Consider the following 18668-nt stretch of genomic DNA (forward strand, 5'->3'; position numbering starts at 1 on the left):
ATTGAGGAGTTTGCGAGAGGTGCGGTGGCAAAGTTTCTCTGCGTAGTCTGTGTTGTATGTTGACTTGAGTGGGTTCGTGATCCGTATTCTTTTTGGAATCTTTCATGCTTGCCTGCATTTCTGTAGAAACCTGATGCCTGTGTTGATATGTACGATCCTCTTGGCGATCCTCTCCACTTTAAGCCGGCAATTAGTGGTGTTGATAGTAGTCATGATTTGGAGATGCTGGTGTTGGACTGGGATGTACAAACTCTATAAAAATTAAAGAGTCTTTACGTTCATGCCAAATTTCCTTAGCCTTCTGAGGAAGTAGAAGTGTTGTTGTGTCTTTTTGACCATTGCAATAATGTGGGTGGACCAGGAAAGATTGTTAGTGATTGTCACTCGTGGAAACTTGAAACGCTCGCCAACCTCTACCTCAGCTACATTGATGTAGAGAGGGGCGTGCCCTCAAGCTTGCTTCCTGAAGTCAATGAGTCCTGAAGAAGGGTTACACCAGAAACGTTAACTTCTCCACCTCTTGATGCTGCCTGGCTTGCTGTGTTCTTCTAGCCTCCTGCTTATCTATCTTGGATTGGATCCAAGCCCCCAAATTCTTATGACACGGGGTAAACTCTCCAGCTTAATGTAAACCAGCAACACAGAAAAGATTTATCCTGTGCAGTAATCTGTGAAAGTTCGAGAGGCCAAGGACTATTTAAAGTAAAAATTAGCAACTTTATTTCTTAAAGTATAACAGAGAATAATTAACAACTATTGACAATTCCCACACCTCCTCCCTTAGCTCCAACCAAGGCTCTAAAGGAGCCTTCCACATCTATCAAAGTTTTACCTGCACATCCACCAATATCATTTATTGTATCTGTTCCTCCCAATGCGGTCTCCTCTACATTGGGGAGACTGGACACCTCCTAGCAGAGCGCTTTAGGGAACATCTCCGGGACACCTGCATCAATCAACCACACCGCCCTGTGGCCCAACATTCCAACTCCCCCTCCCACTCTGCCGAGGACATGGAGGTCCTAGGCCTCCTTCATCGCCGCTCCCTCACCACCTGACGCTTGGAGGAAGAACGCCTCATCTTCCGCCTCGGAACACTTCAACCCCAGGGCCTCAATGTGGACTTCAGCAGTTTCCTCATTTCCCCTTCCCCCACCTCACCCTAGTTCCAAACTTCCAGCTCAGCACTGACCCCATGACTTGTCCTACCTGCCTATCTTCTTTTCCACCTATCCACTCCACCCTCCTCCCTGACCTCTCACCTTCATCCCCTCCCCCGCTCATCTATTGTACTCTATGCTACTTTCTCCCCACCCCAACCCCCCTCTAGCTTATCTCTCCACCCTTCAGGCTCTCTGCTTTTATTCCTGATGTAGGGCTTCTGCCTGAAATGTCGATTTTACTGCTCCTTGGATGCTGCCTGAACTGCTGTGCTCTTCCAGCACCACTAATCCAGAATCTGGTTTCCAGCATCTGCAGTCATTGTTTCTACCTAGCTTTTGTTCTTGTCTGTATTTCAGTCTTCCTTTCTTCTCCTTGGGGATACTGCTTCACAGGCTATTGGCCGATAAAGGTACCTTTTAAGAGAGCTATTTTTTCTGGGCAGTGTGCAGATATCATTGGCTTGGCAGTTCTTCTCTCAACTGTTCAGTTTTCCCTGGTCTTATCCCCCCAAAGCATTAGATTGTGTCATTGGTTTTTTAAGATTGTCAATATACTAAACTCAAACTGGATTGGAGTTTGGTATTTTTTGGGATATAATTTAAACTGTTTGGCCTAATTCAAATCTGTTTTGTCGTTTTTGGATAACCAGCTAATTTAGCTTTCAACCAAGTATTTTATTTAGAACACTTGGTGCTGTCAGGTAGCTCTACCAGCTTCTAACTCCCCTAAAGGTGCAGTACACCCATATCTTCAGAACAATCTATAAAAATTGATAAGAGTCTTTACGTTCATGTTAAATTTCCTTAGCTTCCTGAGGAAGTAGAAGTGTTGTTGTGTCCTCTTGACTGTTGCAACAGTGTGGGTGGACCAGGAAAAATTGTTGGTGATTGTCATTTGTGGAAACTTAAACTCCATTATGTAGATAGGAGCGTGGTCTCAAGCTTGCAAACTGAAGTCAGTGATTCCTGAAGAATCTAGCCACAAAAAGACATGACCCACTCTCACTAGTATCCTCACATACAGATGAGAAAGGACACCACTTCGACTGGGACAATACATTCATCCTAGGACAAGCCAAACAAAGACACGCACGAGAACTCCTAGAAGCATAGAGTTCCGTTGGAATGCTATCAACAAACACATCGAGTTAGACCCCATCTACCACCCCCTGAGAAAAGGAACAGGGAGTGACTTCACCACAGGAAATAACATCACCACAGGAAATGACATCAGAAATCCAAAGAAACCCAAACATATAAATAGAAAGCAGGAATTTTCAGCATTGCTTCGCATGAGGTCCACTGAAGATGTTACCTAGTAAGATAACAAAACATCTGGAAATGAACCTTTCAGCTCAGCGAGCAAACCTACATCCCAAACCTCAACCTGAGCTACAAATCTTCTCAAAACTTGCTAATTCCTGAAGGGTTACATTGACTCCACCTCTTGATGCTGCCTGGCTCCCCATGTTCTTCCAGCCTCCTGCTTACCTACCTTGGATTCCAGCATCTGCAGTTTTGTTGTCTCTTCCCAAAGTCAATAACAGCTCTTTAGGTTTGCTGACATTGAGGAGAGATTGTTATCTTTACAACACAACACCAAGTACTCTATCTCTTTCCTGTGTTCTGCCTAACCATTGTTTAAGATCCAACCAACAATGGTGTTTTAGATTAGATTACTTACAGAATGGAAATAGGCCCTTCAGCCCAACAAGTCCACACTGACCTGCCGAAGCGTAACCCACCCAGACCCATTCCCCTACATTTACCCCCTCACCTAACACTACAGGCAATTTAACATGGCCAATTCACCTAACCTGCACATTTTTTGGATTGTGGGAGGAAACTGGAGCACCTGGAGGAAACCCATGCATATACGGGGAGAATGTGCAAACTCCACACAAAGAGTCACCTGAGGTAGGAATTGAACCCAAGTCTCTGGCGCTGTGAGGCAACAGTGCTAACCACTGTACCACCATGCTGCTGTGTTGTCGTCAAAGAACTTGTAGATGGAGTTAGGATGAAATTTGACCACACAGCCGTGAATGCATGGGGATATAGTAAGGGGCTGAATGTGCAGCCTTGCGGAGCACCAGTGTTGAGGATTGTCATGGAGGAGGTGTTATTTCCCATTCTCACTGATTTCAGTCTGTGGGTCAGGAAATTGAGAATCCAGTTGCAAAGAGCAGAGCAGAGATCCAGGTCTCAGATATTTGAGAGTAGATTGATTGGAAATATATTGCTGAAGGTGGAGCTGTAGTCAATGAACAGAAACCTGATATAGTTAAGGGACATATTCCACATTTGCCTGAATGGTGCAGCTCTAACAACACTCAAGAAGCTTGACAGCATCAAGGACAAAGCAGATGCTTGATTGGCACTATATCTACAAACATCCACTCCCTCCACCACCGATGCTCAGTAGCAGCAAAGTGTACTATCTATAAGATGTACTGCAGCAATTCATCAACATCCTTAGATATAATGTTCCAAACACACGGCCACTTCCATCGAAAAGGATAAGGGCAGCAGATACATAGGAACTTCACCAACTACAAGATCTTCTCTAAGCCACTCATCATTCCTGACTTGAAAATATATCATGGTCACTGGGTCAAAATTCTGGAATTCCCACCCTAATGGTATTTTGAGTCAACCCACAGCAGTGGACTATAGTGGTTCAAAAAGGCAGCTCACCACCATCTTCTCAAAGGCAACTATGGATGAGCAATAAATGCTGGCCAGCCAGCAACGCCCACATCCCACAAATGAATGCGAAGAAAATTTTCCTGTAAAGCTGTTAAATGTCCAAGTATTGCCCACATATTTGCATGTTTACTTTCTGGATTTTTTAGCATTTTGTTGAAGTATATTTGCTTGTTTGTTATATTTTTAATTGATGTTTCCTGCATTTCTTCACCCTTTGGCTTTTTTTTCTCATGATCCAAATTGAAGAGCTTACAAGTAATTTTAAGTTGCCTGAAGCGCTACATGGGCATTATGTCAGGAATTCTACTTTGAGCAGATTGGAGATCAGAAGATTCCATTTTTTATGAAGTAAACTGCACACCCTTCTGTTGTATTGGCACTATTTCAGTCCATGCATCTTCCCTAAGTTTCTTGGACATATCAAAGAGAAGAAGTCTTTGCCACCTATATTTCACCCTTATTTTGGTGATGTCTTTCTGTAGCACTGGCCTTGATCTTGTAGTACAACTTATTGTTTTAGCATAAAGGTAATCATGAATGTTTGGAATTATATATGCAGTGATGCATATATACCTAATCTGCATACTAACTTAGATGAGGTAATTTAAGGTCTTGTTATATGACCACACAAAAACATACAGTGTAAAAGCATGATTTGGGCAATAATAAATTCCAAAACAGTTAACATAAGCTAATCCTGGACATTATAGCTGCTATATGAAGTTGTTGGTCAATATAATGTTGGGGTGGCACAGTGGTTAGCACTGCTGCCTCACAGCGCCAGGGACCTGGGTTCAATTCCCGCCTCAGGCGACTGACTGTGTGGAGTTTGCACATTCTCCCCGTGTCTGCGTGGGTTTCCTCCGGGTGCTCCGGTTTCCTCCCACAGTCCAAAGATGTGCAGGTCAGGTGAATTGGCCATGCTAAATTGCCCGTAGTGTTAGGTAAGGGGTATATGTAGGGGTATGGGTGGGTTGCGCTTCGGCGGGTCGGTGTGGGCTTGTTGGGCCGAAGGGCCTGTTTCCACACTGTAAGTAATCTAATCTAAAAAAAATAATGCCATATGTCTTAAGGTGCATTATCTTCTGCTTCTGTTTTCAGGTCTTGCAGCTATTGGCTGGAGACCACCTGTTGAAGGATATACTGCACTCTCTAATGCAAGGGTCTTAAGTAATGAAAGAGAAAAGCTTGCATTTTACTCACTTAATGCAGAACGTAAAGGCTGGGTGCTGTACTACCCTATTACATGCCCACAAATACTGTTTCATTTCCATACTCTCAGGTTCCTTTCAGACAGAGTGCCAAGCTTTTTCAAAACGTGCAGGGTAAAAATCATCCCAATTGACTCTATAAACAAACATATGAAAGAGCTATGGTTGACACCCATGTTCTCTTTTTTAGTGCCATCCAAGTGGCTGCATGGCGGATCTTTTAATTCAAATGTCTATGATTATGGTGTTGAAACAATTGCTGAACACCACTATGGAGTATACTATTCCGTAAGTTTAACTTCAACAGCAGTAAACTTGTTTGTATCACACAAGTCAAAATGTATGACATACAAGATAACACTTTGCTCAGATTGAATCTGTTAAGTCATAGAGTCTTAGAGATACACAGCATAGAAACAAACCTCATCCATGCCGACCACATATCCTAAACTAATCTAGTCCCATCTGCCAGCACTTGGCCCGTATCCCTCTAAATCCTTCCTATTCATGTACCCATTCAGATGCCTTTTAAAGTTGTAAATTTGCCAGCCTCCACCACTTCATCTGGCAGCTCATTCCAAACATGCACCACCCTCTGTGTGTAAAAGTTGCCCCTTAGGTCCCTTTTAAATTCTTCCCCTCTCACCCTAAACCTTTACCGTCTAGTTCTGGACTCCCCCACCCTAGGGAAAAGACTATGTTTGTTCACCCTATTCATGCCACTCATATTTTATAAACCTCTATAAGGTCACCCCTCAGCCTCTGATGCTCCAGGGAAACTAGCACCAGCCTATTTAGCCTCTCCCTATAGCTCAAACCCTCCAACTTTGGCAACATCTTTGTAAATCTCTTTTGTACCCTTTCAAGTTTCACAACATCCTTCCTATAGCAGCCCTGGCATAATATATTACTAAGGACACCATTTTACAGCTATTAAACTTAGAGTCATAGAGATGTACAGCATGGAAACAGACCCTTCGGTCCTCCTGTCCAACCCAACCAGATATCCCAGCCCAATCTAGTCCTACCTGCCAGCACCCAGCCCATATCCCTCCAAACCCTTCCTATTCATATACCCATCCAAATGCCTCTTAAATGCTGCAATTCTACCAGCCTCCACCAGATCCTCTGGCAGCTCATTCCATACACATACCTCCCTCTGCGTGAAAAAGTTGACCCTTAGGTCTCTTTTATATCTTTCCCCTCTCACCCTAAACCTATGCCCTCTAGTTCTGGAGTCCCCAACCCCAGGGAAAAGACTTTGTCTATTTATCCTATCCATGCTCCTCATAATTTTGTAAACCTCTATAAGGTCACCCCTCAGCCTCCGACACTCCAGGGAAAACAGCCCTAGCCTGTTCAGCCTCTCTCTATAGCTCAAGCCCTCCAACCCTGGCAACATCCTTGTAAATCTTTTCTGAACCCTTTCAAGTTTCACAACATCTTTCCGATAGGAAGGAGACCAGAATTGCATGCAATATTCCAACATTGGCCCAACCAATTTCCTGTACAGCCGCAACATGACCTCCCAACTCCTTTACTCAATAGTCTGACCAATAAAGGAAAGCATACCAAACGCCTTCTTAACTCTTTGGTACCATTTAGACACAAGATCATTTAATGGCACCCTTAGCCACCAAAGGTTCACTAATTTGTTAGGTTGTATTATGCTATATACAATCAACAGCATTCTGTATTTAGTTTAAACTATAAATGCTTCCCCCTGATTTGAATAACTTCTGCAAATTTCAACCAAAAATTTAAGGTAGTGAAAAAAATTTGTAGCCTCTTACAAAGAGGAAAAAATGAGAAGACATGGGTGAGCAGCAGAATTAGTAAGCCACTTTGAATAGAAAGATTAGCATGAAGGTTTTATGGTGCAGACCATAACATTCATAGTACCTTTTTTTTTAAGCTTAACAGATACCATTTTGCTTCCAAACTAGTATCTATGATATAGACATGTACTTCTGGTGTATGTAAATATATGTAAACATTTATTGAAGTCACGGAGATGGTACAGATACAGCAGATCATGATAACAAGCAGCATGTAATGCTAATTTGACATCAGTAATGCCATTCTAGAGTTTCATATTTTACCTACTGCCCTTTAGATATTTTCCTAATTAACCTGTTCAGAAATACTATTGCTCTCCTCTGGAGCAGGTAGAACTTGAACTGAAGCCTTCCAGCGCAGAGGTAAGGATATTACCACTGCACCGTTAGGTACCCTAGATATTTTCTAATCACTGTTCAGAGCGGTACACGGTGGCACAGTGGTTAGCACTGCTGCCTCACAGCGCCTGTAGACCCGGGTTCAATTCCCGACTCAGGCGACTGACTGTGTGGAGTTTGCACGTTCTCCCCGTGTCTGCGTGGGTTTCCTCCGGGTGCTCCGGTTTCCTCCCACAGTCCAAAGATGTGCGGGTCAGGTGAATTGGCCATGCTAAATTGCCCGTAGTGTTAGGTAAGGGGTAAAATGTAGGGGTATGGGTGGGTTGCGCTTCGGCGGGTCGGTGTGGACTTGTTGGGCCGAAGGGCCTGTTTCCACACTGTAAGTCTAATCTAAAAAAAAACCTCTGGAGCAGGTGGATCTTGAACCTGGGCCTCCTAGACCAGGCATTGGCACATTATCTATTCTACCTCTCTATGTTAACCTTACATAGCTGAACATCTTTTTAGCAGCAGGAAAGACCCCTTGTGTAAGGGAATCATCAATTACATTTAGGCTAGTTGTTTAATTTTATTAGTTAAATCTGTATTTGTAGCAATATTTGGTTGTTTGCAGAGTTGTTTAAAATTACTAGTCTACATGGAGTATTGGGGTAAGTGCTGAAGTGACAAGTAATTAAATGGGTGATTGGGTTAATTGACTAATTCATTGGTTGGGTAGATACAAAAACAGCAGTGGAGCTGTCTTGTGGCACAGTAGTAGTGTCCCAGCTTCAAGTTCCATCTATTCCAGAGGTGTGTAGTGACATCTCTGAACAGATTGATTAGAAAAATACGTTAAATAAAATATCTATAAAAATTTTAAATGGAGCACTTTATTTTAATATAATCTCTTCCCTCTCTTCCTACTTCCTCCTAGTAATGTCCTTGTTACACTGTCCTGTTAGGTAATGCTTATACATTGTTAATTTAATGAGATTTGATGGCACTTTAATAGTAAAAAGTTAATAAAAGAGGAGAAGGTGGGACTTATTTGTGAAATGAGTTATAAGACTGAGCAAGGAGCCCTCTTGTGGTGCACTGCTAACATCCCTACCCCTGGAGACCTGGGTTAAAATTCCACCTACTCCAAAAGTATGTAATAACATTTCTGAATAGATTGATTAGAAAAATAGGTTTTAAAAATTATAGCACTGAGCAGTTAATAAACTCAATCCACAAAAAAGTATCTTGAGGCAGAATCTTTTTGGCTAAATTTGAGTTCAGTTAATTTTTTTTAGAGAGTTTCATACTGCGAGACCCAGTGAGTTCTCTTGCCATATTTTACCAAATTCACCTCATTAACTGCCTCCCTTTCGCTTATAGTGTCTCTCTCGTCCGACTTCTGCTCCATCTTATTATGACATTCTTCCTACAACAATTCACCACTCAGTGTATATCTGCCAAAAGAGTGGTATCCCTTGCAGCCGTGCCATCTTTTAAAGGTCACCTTGCAGCTGGACAAGTGTTGAAATCTAGCATTGCCTTTCACCAGCAACGTCATTGCACAGCAGCCACACTACCAATTGCATATAGGCAACATGGTTGACAGTCCCTCACATGTACAATTCATTCTCTCACCCTAGATGCTGTTTAACCATCGTGCCATACAATTTTCCTTTCCTTAGCTACAGTCCGTCTGTTACCTTCTAAATCAGTGTGACCCTGTCCCCATTAATCCTGTATCTTGCCATTGGCTAGAATGGAAATATCAATTACAGGCATGAAATCAGCCAAATATAAACACAAACACTTGTGTGGGAATTGAACCCATGCTGTCAGCATCACACATCAACTGAGCTAAACTGACCCCCACAATAAATAATAAAGAGAAAAGAGTAATGGTGGAAAAGATAATGAACAATTTGATAGGAACTGGATGAAGGAAATGCATAATTTCCAACTGACATTGAAGGGGTTCTATGGCAATGATGAATTTGAGGATTCTAGTGACAATATGAATATTGTATAATGGATATGGCAGCAGAAATCCCTTGAGTGAGAGACTATGGGAAAGAAATTACATTGTAAGAGGTGAGATGCTTCATGGACCAACAAAGTGAAAAGTAACATCTGACTGGCACATGCAGTCAATGCAAATTATTAGAGGCTATAATCTAAGTAAATTTTTCTTTCTCCAAACATTTTTTCAGTAATGAGTGATCAACCCTGGCTTCAGAAGGGATTACAATTAGCTTCATTTTTTGTGAAAACTTGAATGCCTTGCATGCAGGACAGAAGAGCATTCATTAAGGTTAAATTTTCAGAGAAACTTTGATGAGCTTTATGGCGCAATATAAAGCTATCGTAAATAAATTTTAAACCTAGACTCATGATATCTCACAAAAATCAGAAAGAATGGAAATGTCCAGGTAATATTATAGATAGTGATGTAAAAACAGTAATTTTATAGCAACCAAAGTGACAGTATGAATTCCCAAAATTAATTGTCACTGATAGTACACTCAAGAAACTGAACAAGTCACTCAAGATGATGAGTTAGCATACACTTTGCATATGCATATGTTGGACAGTCTTGAGGACCAAATAAACGCATATGAAGAGTTGACTAAATATGAACAAAGTGACACAGAGCACTTGTTTTTTCTATTTGCCCCAGAAGTCAATAACCAAAAATTGTTACCAATATAATGTACATGCAAGAAGTGAATGGAGGAATATAACCATTAGGGATAGTAGGGAAAAGTATCAGCACATAGAAACATTAGCTAAATGTGCAAAATGAGTGAAGTGACATAAAATCCATGGATGGGCAAAATGAGATAGAGATGCGGAAGGCCTAAAAAATTCAGTCAGAATTCTAAACTGGATGTTAAAGTGAGTGCAGCCCTAGGAAAACATCTCAAACTTGTAAAAATAATTTTGATTATTGGAGCAGGAGCTATTCTAGTAGTGGCCCAGAATAAAGTAGGAGGGTAATTAAGAACATAGAACATAAGAACCAGGAGCAGGAGTAGGCCATCTGGCCCTTTGAGCCTACTCCGTCATTCAGTAAGGTCATGGTTGATCTTTTTGTGGACTCAGCTCTACTTACCTGCCTTCTCATCGTATACCTTAATTACTTTATTATTGAAAAAAAATCTATCTTAGCTTTAAAATTATATACTGAAGTAGCTTCAACTACTTCACTGGGCAGGGAATTCCATAGATTTACAACTCTCTGGATGAAGACATTCCTTCTCAATTCAGTCTTAAATCTGCTCCTTCTAATTTTGAGGTTATGCCTCTTGTCCCGGTTTCACCTGCCAGTGGAAACATCCTCTCTACTTCTATCATATCTATTCCCTTCATAATTTTATACGTTTCTATAAGATTCCCCCTCTCATTCTTCTAAATTCTATAATCCCAGTCTATTCAGTCTCTCCTCATAAGCCAACCCCCCCATAACTCTGGAATCAGCCTAGTGAACCTCCTCTGCACCCCCTCTAGTGCCGATGTATCCTTTCTCAAGGAGACCAAAACTGCATGCAGTAATCCAGGTGTGACCTCACCAGCACCCTGTACAGCTGCAATATTGCCTCCCTGCTTTTAAACTCATTCCCTTTAGCAATGAAGGATAAAATTCTGTTTGCCTTCCTAATTACTTGTTGTATCTGCAGACCAACCCTCTGTGATTCATGCACAAGGACATCCAAGTCCCTTTGCATAGTGGCATGCTGCAACTTTTCACCATTCAAGTAATAATCCCTTTTACTGTTACTCCTACCAAAATGGCAGATTTCACATTTATTAACATTATATTCCATCTGCCAGATCTTTGCCCACTCAGTTAAAGTATCTATGTTCCTCTTCAAGGCTTTACAGTCCTCTACACACTTTGCTCTGCCACTCATCTTAGTGTCATCTGCAAACTTTGACACACTACACATGGTCCCCAACTCTAAATCATCTATATAAGTTGCGAATAATTGCGGTCCCAACTGATCCCCGAGACACATCACACTTTTTTTTAGATTAGATTACTTACAGTGTGGAAACAGGCCAACAAGACCACACTGGCCCGCCGAAGCACAACCCACCCATACCTTTACCCCTTCACCTAACACTAGGGGCAATTTAGCATAGCCAATTCACCTAACCTGCACATTTTTGGACTGTGGGAGGAAACCGGAGCACCCGGAGGAAACCCACACAGACAAAGGGAGAATGTGCAAACTCCACACAGTCAGTCGCCTGAGTCGGGAATTGAACCCGGGTCTCTGGAACTGTGAGGCAGCAGTGTTAACCACTATGCTATCGTGCCACCCACATCACTAGTTACTGATTGCCAACCAGAATAGCACACATTTATCCCCACTGTTTGCTTCCTGTTAGTCAACCAATCCTCTATCCATGCTAAAACATTACCCTTAACACCATGCAACTTTATCTTATGCAGCAGCCTCTGTGCAGCACCTTGTCGAAGGCCTTTTGGAAATCTAAGTACACCACATGCACTAGGTCCCGGTTGTCCACCTTGCTCATAATGTCTTCGTAGAATTCCAAAAGATTAGTTAAGCATGACCTACCCTTCATGAACTCAAACTGCCTTTGCCCAACAAGACAATTTCTATCTCGATGCCTTGCTATTTCTTCCTTGATAATAGACTCAAGTATCTTCCCCACTCCAGAAGTTAAGCTAACAAGTCTATAATTCCACATCTTTTGTCTATCTCCCTTTTTAAACAGTGGTGTCACATTTGCTGTTTTCCAATCTGCTAGAACCGCCCCAAGTCCAGTGAATTTTGGAAAATTATCACAAGTGCACTTACTATTTCTCCCTCCATCTCTTTTAGTACCCTGGGATGCATTCCATCAGGGCCAGGAGACTTGTTTATCCTTAACTCCATTAGCTTGCCCAACACTACCCCTTCTGTAATAATGATTGTTTCCGGGTCCTCGCATACCTTCATCTCTTTGTCAATTACTGGCATGTTATTAGTGTCCTCCACCATGAAGACCAACACAAAACACCTGTTCAATGCCTCAGCCATTTCATCATATCCCATAACTAAATGCCCCTTCTCATTCTGTAAAGGACCAACATTTACGTTAGCCTATCTTTCTCATTTTTAATTATTAAAGGAAGTTTTGCTATCTGTTTTTATATTCTGTGCCAGTATTTTCTCATGTTCTATCTTACATTTCTTTATAGCTCTTTTCATGGATTTCTGTTGACCTTTAAAGATTTTCCAATCTTCAAGTTTCCTGCTGTTTTTGGCCACTTTGTATACCTTCCCTTTCAATTTGATACCCTCCTTTTTTCATTAGACACCCATGGCAGATTACCCCTTTTCTGACAGTCCTTCCTTTTCATTGGAATATGCTTTTGTTGAGCACTTTGAAAAATTGCTTTGTAAGTTCTCCACTGCTCGTCAACTGTCCCACCATAAAATCTTGGTTCCAGTCTACTTTAGCGAAGTCCTCCCTCGTCCTATTGTGGTCTCCCTTGTTTAAGTGGAGGACCCCGGTATTGAATTTTAATTTCACACTCTCCATATTTATTCTTAATTCAACCATACTGTGATCACTGCTTCCAAGAGGATCCCTAACTATGAGGTCAATTAATTATAAGGTTGCAGATTAATAGGAACAAGAATAATGGAATAAGCTGAGAATAGTATAAGAAGTATAAGTGCTTGTGATCAAAATATTTTAGTGGCTACAACAAAATAGAAGATGAATTGATAAATAATGCAGATCAAAAAGAGTTGGAGAGCTGAAATTTGATGCATTTACGTACCAGATACAGCCAACCTTTACGTAAGAAGTGCTTCCTGTTAGGATATGTAAGCCCAAAGCCAAACTAGTGACTAAGAGTTTCAAAGACAAACTTGGTTGTAAAGCTGATAAAATGGATTCCATTGCTGCAGGATGCTATAGTATTTTTCAGTTAGGTTTACCTTGCCTAACATAGGCTGTTTTCAAACAGAAGTAGACCCACTAATGTCCAAATTGTATCACAAAGAGAAACTTTATGATGCAATTTCAAGGGATAGTTCTGTGGAACTTGAAGCATGTGTGATGAATAAAGGGACTTCATGATTGGAGGTTATCTAGAGTTAGGCAATAAGCAGTATAGATCAGGAATGACTTTTTATTGTTAGTCTTACTTGGAAAGTTTTAATTTCATCCTGATAAATTGGTTCAGGTCTTCGCAGATAGATGACTTCATAGCCAGGGAGCAAACTCAATTTAAGATGCTTGATAAAACAGTTGAATTGTTTGGGTACTGAAAAGCTGAACTTGCATTGTAATGTTTTGTTATTCAAGAGCATTGAGTATAGGAGTTGGGAGGTCATGTTACAGCTATACAGGACATTGGTTAGGCCACTTTTGGAATATTGCATGCAGTTCTGGTCTCCTTCCTATCGGAAGGATGTTGTGAAACTTGAAAGGATTCAGAAAAGATTTACAAGGATATTGCCAGGGTTAGAGGATTTGAGCTATAGGGAAAGGCTGAATAGGCTGGGGCTGTTTTCCCTGGAGCGTTGGAGGCTGAGGGGTGACCTCTTAGAGATTTATAAAATCATGAGGGGCATGGATGGGATAAATACACAAAGTCTATTCCCTGGGGTGGGAGTGTCCAGAATTAGAGGACGTAGGTTTAGAGTGAGAGGGGATCAATATAAAAGGGATCTATGAGGCAACTTTCTCATGCAGAGGGTGGTGTATGTATGGAATGAGCTGCCAGAGGAAGTGGTGGAGGCTGAAATATTACAGGATTTAAAAGGCATCTGGATGGGTATATGAATAGGAAAGGTTTAGAGGTATATGGGCCAAGTGTTGGCGAATGGAACTAGATTAGTTTGGGATATCCAATCGGCATGGATGAGCTGGACTGAAGGATCTGTTTCTGTGGTGTACATCTTTATGACTCTATGCACTAGATACATATCCCTTTGCATTTCAGATCACTGCAGCTCTCAAAAGTGAGATAAAATGCTTATTTTTATTCTTCCTGCCAAAATCAACAATTTCCTATTTTCCTACATTGTTCAAGTCTTTACCTATTCACTTAACAATGTATATCCTGAATAATGCTGATAAAACATTTTAATGATGCTTTTTGTCTTGCACATATCAGGACATTTTACAAGAGTACCAATTCAAGGGGAAATCAACATTTATACTGCACAAGGGATGCTGATTATTGGCTTAAGACAATTTGGAGCTGGTCATTTCATGCTCTACAAAATTTTCTGGGAGTTGCCCTGTTTCCCTAGCATTTCCTGGTGTATGCCTGTGTGCTACCTTCAGTAGGCAGAACCCTCTAAATTTATATTTATGTCAGAATTAGCATGCAGTTTCACTCTATTGCAAAGTGGCATGTTTGATACTCTCTTTCCTGTGCACTGATAGCTGGTGAGTCATTATGCAAATATCTTCTAACTCTCACTGAGAGTCTGTGAGCATAAAGTGATTGAGGTAAGTGCACTATACTGCATAACTAGAGGAATGAATGGGAGTGTTGTGAAGACTACCGGTGTTATAATTAATGTGGCTCTAAGTAGCTACAATAAGGACATACTTTCAACTGTCTTTATCTGAGCTCTTTTAGAAAATAATATATTTTCTCTATCATTGCAGCCGAGTCCTTGGTATACTGCTTTTGACATTGACACACCTGTTAAGCTTTTCCAAATACCTCCTAAATGTATATTCAGGAAGGATTTCTGTTCCATGGAAACAAATTGATGTCTCCTTTCTCCTCTGTTGCCTACACCAAGGTCTCCAGTGCAGCATCAGATAATTTTGCTGTCAGCTCATTTCCTTCTTCAGCCAGTTGTCTTGGATTTTCAGCCAGAGTATATCTTTTTAAGAGGTGCTGGCTGTTTTTAAGTAGAACTACGTTTGCCTAATATTGCTAACAATCTCAATACGTATGCAGCCAATGAATAATGTGGGAAAAATCAGCAGTATATTTGTCTGATTAAAATTTTTAGGTAGCATGAACATTACATGCTGGCTACTTTAATCTTACCCTTAAACAAAAACAATGTGTGCTCGATCCATTACACAAAAATATCTGAATGAAATCTGATTTCTAGGCAATACTACTGTATGATATACATGTACTGTACTTAGAATTCATATTTTGATGTTATATGTTAAGTCCATCCTTATTTAACTTAATTATCCTTGGTGTACATTACAGAATCTTGAAGTTTAAGTGGAGGAAGAAATCAATGCTCTCAACAAAGAAAGTTGAGAGCGTAACTAAACACTGGATCAAAAATTACAGTTTAAATGAATTCAACTCTTACTCATTTTTCAATGAATTTTTAGAAATGGGTAAGTCCCATTTCTCAAACCTAATCCCTCTTTCACTGTACTATACGCCCAACCTAAATGCTTATCATATTGTACTGTAACGTTAACTCTAACGATTTGGAGATGTCGGTGTTGGACTGGGGTGTACAAAGTTAAAAAGCCTCCAGTTAAACCTGTTGGACTATAACCTGGTGTTGTGTTATTTTTAACTTTGTTAACTCTAACACTTGTTTCCTCAAGAGTTTAAAACTTGTTTTTAATATTTGCCTTCTTGAAGGAAAGATGACAGCTTTTCAGTAGCACTTTTTAGATGTTGCAAGTCTCCTGAACTTCTTTGTGCTTATTATTTTGAATTGTTAGGAAATTTTATATAGTCCAAGAACAGGGAACTGGATAAGCAAAATGACTTAATTTGGTGGAAAAGTGAAATTTCCATTTCCCATCAGTAGATTGAGGTAGAACAATAAAGTTATCAATGTGTTTTTGGTGTGTTGAACAATACGCCAAGCTGTGAATGCTAATGATTTCACGTACTATAAATGCTTATTCACAGAAAAATGACTTTTTAATTATGTCCTACCTTCAAGATAAAGTCAGTGGAGCATGAGGATCCCATGGCATGTTGTTCAGAATTATTTACAAGTAGTATGCATCTGCCAGCTTTCTGCAGTTATGTGTATTACCTATAGTTTTCCTTAGTTAACACCATTTGGTACAAGGGAGGACCACAGGCAAATGAAACTTTACATAAAAACCCAGATCAACAAGGGCGAATTGATGGTGAGATGATTTTGGATTAGGTCGGGGAATGGAGGTATGGAAGTGGGATCCAGTAAATGACAAAGGGTCGGATGAGGAATGAGGAGGAGCAAAGTGGGGTGGGCCTGGTGCACTGGGTGTGGTGGAGACAATCAGTCAAGATAAAAATGAGAAAATTACATGGATTAGTCAGTACTGTCCAAATATGTCTTCATCTCAGGATGGTCAGATAGAAAATTTACAGAGGTTGAATTTCACCAATGTCATTTCACTTACTCCCCATGAATGATGATAGGTAATATCCTTTAAAATAGAAGGAAGGAACAGTTGTGGCTGCGGGTTCAGCCATATTTCATAGGGTGATAAGGACAATACTGAACCCTAACATGAACATTTAATAAAGACTGAACAAAAAAGACAACAGATGGAATCTTCCCAGTCCCTGCATGACAAGGGCAGTAGTGAGAAAGTTGAGAAAATAACATAGATAACCAGTGAGGATTTTCTCAATGTTGAATGAAACATTTTCCAACCAAGTGTTGAGTGACAATATGAGATTCTTGCTAGTGAGCAGGGAAAGGCCTATTTGTGTGTATTCAAGTCCAAGATGGCTCCAAAAGAGTAGGGCTGCATCTGAGCTCCTGGCCTGAGGCTCGTGGTCTTTCATCTGCTTTCTTTACTTTTTTCTTTTTACTTTTGCTCTCTTTTTTCCTCTCTTTGGAGGTCTTTTCTGCTTCCTCGGTAGGGTGAGAGTGGGCTTCCCAAGCATGTACAGTAGCGGCAGCAGGAGTTGGCTCTTCAGGAAGTGCGAACCCAGCATGGAGGAAAAGAGTGAGCTCTCAGAGAGTTTGTGACAGCAGAAAGTTGGGCCCAGCAACGAGAGAAGGTGTCGGAGCATGGCAACTTCAACATTGGTGGGCCCAGTGGATGACTTGAGACAGTAGCAATGGCACCAATTTTCAAGATGGCAACAATAGCAACTTGGCCTCTGTGGTCAGCAGAGAAGGCAGCAGGGTGGCTTCTGCAGCTGATGTCAGTCAGCTGTGGCAATGCGGTGAGCCCAAATTAGTACTCCTGATAAATTGATGGGAGCACCAGTTGCATTGGCAGCTTGGTAGGCCCAGTATGATGCTCCTGGTGATGAAGCGATGGTGGTCCCAAAGTCAGACTTCTGGAACGGACTGTGATGTGGGGGAGTTGGTGGACAAGGAATCTCCTGATGTTGAGTGGAGCAAGGGAGGAGGAACTCTGTTTTTAGCTGTATCTTAGTATCCTCTGCAACTTAAAATAGGCTGGTGTGTGCCAACACATTACATTTTTCACTATTTATTTGTTAAATACAAGTGGCAATAAATCATTCAATTCAATTAACATCTCATTATTATTTAATCTCACCTCATTATAATACCATTTCCCTATGCATCCTGCAGATACAAACTAGCTGTGGACAATTTCTGACATGTAAGTCAGGACAGTTACCTGGTAACTAGATTGCTGCTTGTTCCTACAGACCTCTCTGTTGGAGATCTAGCTCTGACATCTCAGGGCATGCTTGAAGGGCAACAGCCAAAAACACACCAGGCCAATGGGTGTTAGCATCTCACATGTGCCAACATTAAGACACTTCATGACACATCTCTCGTTCATTTTCAGTATGTCGTAGAAGCATAGAGTTCTGCAGCACAAAAAAGCCCTTTGGCGCATCGAGTCTGCACTGGTTAAAGAAATCTACCTAATTGCTCTATTCCTATTTTCCAGCATTTGAAGCTTTTGTACTTCAGTACTGCATTGGCAGCTATCATTGTAACAAGAACACTGTACACTTAGGGACTGGGAAGCAGTTCATGGAACTAACAAGGCTGCATATCTGGCTAATTGCATGCTGTCATAGCACTCACTGACTCTGAGCTATACTGTCTTGCCTTTATGTACTTTGCCCCTTCAATCAGAGACACCAGGATCATATTACTGCTGTATTGCTGTACCGTATAGTGCCACCACAAAGCTAGGAAGCTTGTCATTGTTGTCAGCACTATCACTCAGGGGTCCCAACACAGTAAATCAAAAGCAAAATCCAATACAGAATTTAAACATTGTCAGTTAGCCTCTCAGTTGATCAGCATCCATATGCTGTCCATATAAAGGATGAAGAACTGAATGTCTGGCACCCCACCAACTGTCACCACTTTTCTGCTCTACTATGTGCTGTCTTCCTCCTGGATGAGTCACATGCCCTGTGTAAATGAGTCGACAGTGCAGAGGCATGTAAAGTTAATGATGTTGCGATTGGGGGTGGGTGACAGTATTTAAGGGAAGATATTGCGTGCAACAGTGAGATT

At 41.1% G+C, this 18668-nt stretch overlaps 1 protein-coding gene across 1 annotated transcript in view; it reads left to right on the forward strand.

Moving 5' to 3' along the window:
- The window catches only part of LOC132824543 (anoctamin-9-like), a 199318-nt gene that overhangs the window by 147090 nt on the left and 33560 nt on the right, over window positions 1-18668 (forward strand). Inside the window, exons 14-15 of the mRNA XM_060839176.1 lie at window positions 5274-5371; window positions 15455-15591. Of these exons, the coding sequence (XP_060695159.1) occupies window positions 5274-5371; window positions 15455-15591 (235 nt within the window). The remainder of the gene's footprint in view (window positions 1-5273; window positions 5372-15454; window positions 15592-18668) is intronic.

Source organism: Hemiscyllium ocellatum, chromosome 18 (genome assembly GCF_020745735.1).
Source record: "Hemiscyllium ocellatum isolate sHemOce1 chromosome 18, sHemOce1.pat.X.cur, whole genome shotgun sequence".
NCBI lineage: Eukaryota > Metazoa > Chordata > Chondrichthyes > Orectolobiformes > Hemiscylliidae > Hemiscyllium > Hemiscyllium ocellatum.